At 54.2% G+C, this 7,269-nt stretch overlaps 1 protein-coding gene across 1 annotated transcript in view; it reads left to right on the forward strand.

Annotated features, from left to right (window-relative positions):
* The window catches only part of LOC102983342 (collagen alpha-1(XXVII) chain), a 70,313-nt gene that overhangs the window by 37,209 nt on the left and 25,835 nt on the right, over window positions 1-7,269 (forward strand). The window contains exons 16-19 of the mRNA XM_055082785.1: window positions 121-174; window positions 2,053-2,106; window positions 2,328-2,381; window positions 6,225-6,278. Coding sequence (XP_054938760.1) covers window positions 121-174; window positions 2,053-2,106; window positions 2,328-2,381; window positions 6,225-6,278 — 216 coding nt within the window. The remainder of the gene's footprint in view (window positions 1-120; window positions 175-2,052; window positions 2,107-2,327; window positions 2,382-6,224; window positions 6,279-7,269) is intronic.

The following is a 7,269-nucleotide window of genomic DNA, read 5'->3' on the forward strand; positions in this document are numbered from 1 at the left end:
CAGCCGGGGGAGACAGCTCCAGTGGAAGAGAGATGTGGGAGAGTTGCCTGTGAAACTCAGCACATCTCTGAATTCACGTTGCTTCCTTCTTTCTCTTGCTTTTATACACATTTCTTATAGGGACTTCTGGGATTCATTGGTCTGGTCGGGGAGCCAGGAATCATGGGAGAAAAGGTAAGTCATGCTGGCGGGAATATCTAAGCAAATAGAGCTTGTGTTTTGAAATTTTTAAAAGGTGAAGGGGCCAGTTGCCCTGGGGGTGTCAGACCTCCCTCCCTGGCCTCTCCTCGCTTCCCTGGCCTTCCAGACCCTCAAAGAGCCATTGTTCCATGTCCCAGCATCCCCTGGGGCTTCCGCCGTGCCCTCCTGCCAGCATCCTCAAACACAGTTAGATGTCTGTGTGACAGCCGTCTACGTGGTCTGGGCCGCTCACAGCCGCGCTCTGGCACTGTGTGGGGCTGGCAACAGAAGGAGGCAAAGAGTCATCTTTCAAAAAAGGAGCCCAGTTCTTTAGCTTGCCTTGTTAATGCCAGCAGCTTTGTTTCACAGATCAGATAACCAAGGCTCCAATAGGGGAGGTGACTTGCTCAAGGTGACCCAGATAGGAAGTGGCAGAGCTGGGATTTGAACCACATTCAGCTTCCATGGCCACACTTTGCCCCATGTTGGCTCCCAGCCCATAGCTGTGGCTTCCCATTTCCCATGGGCCCTTGAGGGGAAGGCTTATCTGATTCCCCAGGAAGGCGACCTACGGGAGTTGATATTATTCCCATTGGATAGATGGAAAGACTGAGGTCCTAATCTGGCCCCACCTAGCGTTCCAGGCTCATCCCGTGCCTCCCTCTTATCATTCCCTGTGTCCCAGACCTTCTGGTCACCTTCTCCTCCTCCTCCTTCTCTTTTTCCTCTTATTTTTTTACATTTTTCCTCTTATTTTTTTACATTTAACATTTTTTTGAAGTAATTATATTCACAGGAAGTTGCAAAAAATAGCATAGAAAGGTCCTGTGTAACCTTCACCCTGTTGCCTCCATGGTAACATCTTTGATATCTTCAGTGCAATATCAAAGCCATCTCTGGCCTTCTTCTGTTGCTCGAATGTTCCATGTCTCTCCTCACCTGCAAACCATTACCCATGCCGTTCCCTTGGCCAGGTACACTCTTCCCATCCCCCATCTTTGCCTAGATGACTCTCAGTTATCCTTCAGCGTTCTGAGGGAAGCCTTCCCCACCACCCCCCTGCACTCGGGGGGTCAAATCCCCTAGTGAAACACCTTAGCACCAAGACCCACTCCCTCACTTCACTTACCGCAGTTCGCATCTGTTTTGGTGATTTGTGTCAGTCTCCTCGTAACACTCTGTCTCACTCCGTGTGAGCAAGGTCTGTCTGTTTCTACCCACCATCGTGTCTTCAGGGTCTAGCATATCATGCCAGGCACATAGTAGATGCTCAAGAAATGTTTGCTGGCTGTGCGGATACAAGAAAGAGGGCTTCACACAAATAGAGCCAGGATCCAAACCCAGAGCCACTGCCTTCCGGCCATAACGCTGTCTGCTACACCTGCCATCTCTGCCCGATCTGTCTGGATTGGTCAAGAGAGACTAAGTTGCGTCTCTGATTGTCCAGCATCTCATCTGGGTTGGAGCAGAGAGGGTGGGGAGAATAAAAGAAATGCCTTATATTGACATCTCTGCCTTAGCAAGCCCAGCCCAGGGGATGCCAGGCCTAATGAGGACCACATAACGTGGGCCAGGATCAAAGGGGATGACGTGTTTAGCACATCCTTGATCTGGACCATCCCTGCTCAAGGGAAGCCCACCGTGTGGCATACCGCAGTGGATGCTGAGGCCTCCTAGGACTTGCTGGGGTTCTTGGCTTCTGCTGACGGAAATCCCAGGACTCCCCCCTGCCCCGTCACGACACTGGCTGATGTGGCTATAGACCCTGGACAAGTCCCTGCACCTATCTAGTCTCTGGAGTGCCCTCTGCACCCTCCCCCCATAGAGCCACCCCACTGCCGTGACCTCCCTGAATTGCTGTCTCCATCACAGGGTGACCGGGGCATGATGGGACCCCCAGGAGCGCCCGGACCCAAGGGGTCGATGGTAAGAGCAAGTCTGCATGCCCTTGCCCTCTCCTGTCACAGCTGCGGTGACAGCTCTGCTCTCCTCTGCCTGCGTCCGCGTACCCAAGGCGTTCACGATGACCGGCTCCTTTCCCTTCCAGGAGGCCCTGGGCTGGGGTTGAGCCGCGGCCCAGGCAGTACTGCAGGAGGAAGAGGGACCTTCCAGAGCTGACTCCTTCTTTTTCATCTCTTTCTTGGTAGGGTCATCCTGGAACTCCAGGTGGTGTTGGGACCCCCGGAGAGCCTGGACCTGCGGTAAACAAAGCCCTCATATTCCCTGAGCTCAAACCCACTGTCGAGTCATGGTGAGGAGTCCAGGTCTCAAAGTCAGACAGACCGGGAATCCCAGCTCCCCCACTCCCCGGCTGTACTGTCAGGGCAGATCATTGAACTTCTCTGCACCTGAATTTTGCTCATATGAAAAATAGATGAAATAAGCATGGTCATGATAGTGTGCTTGCATGGGTGAAACGAAACCAGGCAGCTAATGTTCATTACACAGGGATGGTCATTGCAAGGGAGTATCATGGTCATTGGCACCTCTTTTGCTTTGTTCATTCACTCAGTGTAAATACTGTGTCACATGTGCCACTCCAGGAGCTGCCGTCAACAAGGCAGAAAGCTGTCCCTGCCCTTTAGGAGCTCGTATTCTGGTGTGGCGGAGAGAGAAGCCAGTAAATAAGAGAATGCAGGGAAGAAAGCAGGGAAGGAATTGGGAAATGAAGGGCCAAGGATACAGGGGTCCTGGGCTTCTCATGATGACTGAGGCACCAGGGATATTCCTGAGGATCCCAAGGCGGGGAGGTGGGAGAGGCGAGGGGCTGGGGGGAGGGTGTGGCCAGGAGCACCCAGATTCAGGGGCTCTCACCCTAAGCATATGAAGCTTCTGGTCCCTCCACCTCTGCTGGTGGAGGACGGAGGGAATTGGGGCAGGGCACTCACTTCGACCAAGGCTGAGACTCAAGGCTGGGAGCCCACTCAGGGGCGAGGGGATGGGGGGGTGGGCTTCAGGCAGGTGGGAAGGGTATGGTGGGAGGGGGACCGACACAGGCAGGATCCTGGGGCAAGCCTGGAGGGTGATGAGTTCAGGTGCCTTCACAGGCTAGACTGAGGGGCTCCCTGGGGTCTGAGGAAGGAGGGAACGGGAGCCTTCGATGGTTTGAATCCAAGGGAAGTGCGCCCACACCAGTTCTCTGAGCCACTTTTTTTTTTCTTTTTAAGTTTTATTTCTTTTTGGCTGCGTTGGGTCTTCATTGCTGCGCGAGGGCTTTTCTCTAGTTGCAGCGAGCGGGGGCTACTCTTCATCGCAGTGCATGGGCTTCTCATTGCGGTGGCTTCTCTTGTTGCAGAGCACAGGCCCTAGGCGCATGGGCTTCAGTAGTTGTGGCACGCGGGCTCAGTAGTTGTGGCTCACGGGCTCTAGAGCACAGGCTCAGTAGTTGTGGCGCACGGGCTTAGTTGCTCCGCGGCATGTGGGAATCTTCCCAGACCAGGGCTCGAACCCATGTCCACTGCATTGGCAGGCGGATTCTTAACCACTGCTCCACCAGGGAAGCCCTCTCTGAGCCACTTAGGGAAGCAAGGCCAACTCAGTTCCCAAACTTTTCTGTGCACCTGCCGTGTCCTGTGCCCATGCTCAGTCCTGGAGTTGCAAAAATGATACAAAATAGATCCTGCTCTTAAGATTCTCACTGTCTAGTCCTCTCACTCATTAACAGACTTTTACTGAGCACCTACTACGTGCCAGACAGTGCTAGGTGCCCAGGGTAGGGCCGAAGCCAGAGAACAAGGATGCTAGGGGTCTATCATCCAATTCTAGCTGTGCCCCTGGACCTCGGCCTCCCTGAGCCTCCCTCTAGGCTTTCTTCCTCCCGTGTCCAACCTCCTCCCCATTCCATTTCCTCAGTGCTTCCATCTGTTCAATGGTTTGGCTCCGACTCAGTGAAATCAAACAGTGAGCTGCCGTTTTCAGTACCAAGGTTGCCACTGACCCTCCTCTGTTGCAGTGTGGGGCTGGTCCCTTGGATCTCTTGGGGCTCCTTTCGGACAGCCAGCTGCCCCCAGTGCCACTGGGGAAGCAGGATAGCATGGAGGTCCAGAAAGCCTCAGAATCAGACACATGTGAGTCAAATTCTGGCTCCCCCTTTACTAGCTGTGTGATTGTTGGCAACATTTATAGCGTCTCTGAGCCTCAGTTTCCCCATCTGAGTCAGCATAATACCACCTTCATTATGAGATTGCTGTGAGAAATAAATGATACCGTGCATGATGCAATGCTTAGCAAACTGCCTGCATATACTAAGCGCTTAATGAATGGTAACAATAATAATTACTATCACTATTTGTTAGATATGATAATTACCACTATTATTAGTAAGACTGTTACTATGAAAGTGACATTTCTGATGATACCGTTCACGTCTGATTGGCATTTTCCACTTTTCCAATCACTTTAACATCCGTGTTCTCCTACAGTCCACTGAGGTGAGCCAAGGTTATTATCTCCATTATTTGGAGGGGGAACAGTCAGGTCCTGGGACCACCAGTTTCTGACCTCCTCTCCCTTTGAGAGAGCTGACAGCAACCCTTTACTGAGGACCTTCCAGGTCATTTCATCTTCCTAGCAACTCTAGGAGTCAGGGACTCTTCTTATACCCATTTTATAGATGATGAAACTGAGGCCCAAAGAGTTTAAGTCACTTGCCAAAGGTCACAGAATTAGTAGGTGGCAGAGTCAGGGTTTGAACCTAGTTCTCTGGTGGAACAGTGTGCTCTTTTAAGCACTCTACTCTACTGCCTCTGAGTTGAGACTTGGCTCCTGAAATTTCCCAGTGACGCATCACATGCCTTCTGCAGTCTGAGATCCCTCTATGAAATGGTCCATTCTCACCCAGTCTTCATGTTCTCCCTCACCCGGGAGTCAGATCTGTCTTTTTAGGGGGCCAAGCCCGGGTCCACACCCTGCTTGCTCTGCTGACAAGGGATCAGGTTGGGACCCAGCACCTCACATCAGCCCTTTAGCAGTTGAAAGGTCTGTGCCCCCTGAGGCCCTGGGAAGAGAGAAATAGGAGCAGAAAGAGCAGTTTTTCCTGAGGCCCCAAACTGAGCTGGGCCTCTCCCTGGTATTCGGAGTGGGGGGATGAGGCCCGTCTTTTCTTGTAAAAGGAGCACGCCCAGTCTGAGAATCCCACGGAGCTGGGAGGCTCCTGCAGCTGTTAGAGGGGTCCTTGGCCAACCATGCGGCTAAGACGCAGCTTGACGTGTGTAGCTGGGGCTGGAACCTGGGGAGAGAAACCAGGCAGCGAGGCGGGCTGCTTCCTCTCTTCACCTTCTTTCTCTCCCTTCCTATCCTCTGTCCTCTTCAGTCCTTCCCTTAATCCCTGTCATTGGCCCGCCCTGGGCCAGGTGCTGGGAATTCAAAGAACAAAACCAGCCCTGTTTTTTCTTTCCCTCCCTCCCTGTCTCTTCCTGTCATTCCTTCATCGAACCGAGATAACCCTGGCGGCCGTCTTCCCTGGGCCAGGCCCTGCTCCCTTCTCTTTGCCTCCCCCAACCCCGACTGCTCCGCCCAGCCTCTCCCCCTCCTCCCCTCCCCCTCCACACATGCTTCCTGCCCCCCTCCCTCACTTCAGGGCTCCCTGTTACCCTCCCTGGCTCTTTCTGCCCTGGTCAGAGCCTTCTGGATGCTTCCAGGTAATATTCAAGGTCAGGGTGGGGGACAGAACTTGGGACCCCATATTCTCCTTGCTGATGGAGAGAGAAAAGGGGAGGTGGGAGTTGGAGGAGATTTGGGTCAGGAATGTCCTCATAGCTTCCGGTTGTTGATTTTGAGATAAAGAAGGAAGTGGCTTATCCAACCAGGATGCCTTCTCCCTGCTGCCAGATTCCCAGGCGCTGACTCCTGCTCAAGGTGGCAGCACGTCCGCTGCTTCTCCTGGGGGACAGATCTTCCCACTAGCCAAGTCCTTCCATCTGGAGCTGCCGGGCTCGGGAGTGGCCGCTCCTGAACAGCGCCTGTTTGAGGCTGCAGGCCTAGTCTTCGGTGTTGTACTTGCTCCCTAAAATGGGGTTTCAACATTCTCTTTCTCCTCCCCACAGGGTCCTCCAGGATCTCGAGGCCCGCTGGGCATGAGGGGAGCAAAGGGACACCGGGTAAGTGCGGCCCAGCCCCCGGGGGTGGACACTGGCGGGGCCACCTGCTAGAGAGACCCCTCTTGGTCCTTGCCCTCCGCCCAGCCCTGAGATCTATGACTTTCACAGCACCAGGCTCCTCCCAGGCCTGACTCTCCGTGTGGCACCCCCACCCATCATTCCCAGCCCATTTCTGAGCACCACGCCTTGCCATCCAGCAGGAACAGAGGGGCTCTGTGGTGCCGATGCGTTGACCATTCATGTGTTTGCTCATGCATTCATTCACCTACAATTTATTTAGCACCTGCTGTGGGCCAGCCACTGTTGGAGGCTCTGTAGATACCACGAGAACAGGACAGGCAGGACCCTTGCCTGGCTTCATGGCTCAATCAAGTAGGTCAAACAGACAGTACAGGGTCATTAGCACATCGATGGTGGAAACACAGGCAGCTTGGGAGCCTGGAGGAGGCACCTCACCTGACCAGGGTACCAGGGAAGGCTTCAAGGAGAGGGTGATGCTTGAGCTGATGCCAGGTTCCAGGCAGAGGGAAAGCCCTAAGGTAAGAAAGAGCAGCATGTTTAGGGATTCCCCACTGGTTCAACAGAGGGGCAGGAGAGAGGGATAAGACCAAGAATGAGCAGGTGTCAAGCCAAGCAGGGCCTCAAACACCACAGCTAAGCCTGTGGGCTATGTTCCAAGGGTAGTGGGGAGCCACAGAGGGTTTTATGCAGGGCTGGCCCTGAGCACGGTAGCTAGAGGTAATCACTAGTACTTACTCTGTGCCAGGCGCTATCACGTACATTGACTCAGCTACTCTTTTTTTTTTTTTGGCGGCACGCGGGCCTCTCACTGTTGTGGCCTCTCCCGGTACGGAGCACAGGCTCCGGACGCGCAGGCCCAGCGGCCATGGCCCACGGGCCCAGCCGCGCCGCGACATGAGGGATCCTCCCGGACCGGGGCACGAACCTGCGTCCCCTGCATCGGCAGGCGGACTCCCAACCACTGCGCCAC

Source organism: Physeter macrocephalus, unplaced genomic scaffold, assembly GCF_002837175.3.
Source record: "Physeter macrocephalus isolate SW-GA unplaced genomic scaffold, ASM283717v5 random_299, whole genome shotgun sequence".
Lineage (NCBI taxonomy): Eukaryota > Metazoa > Chordata > Mammalia > Artiodactyla > Physeteridae > Physeter > Physeter macrocephalus.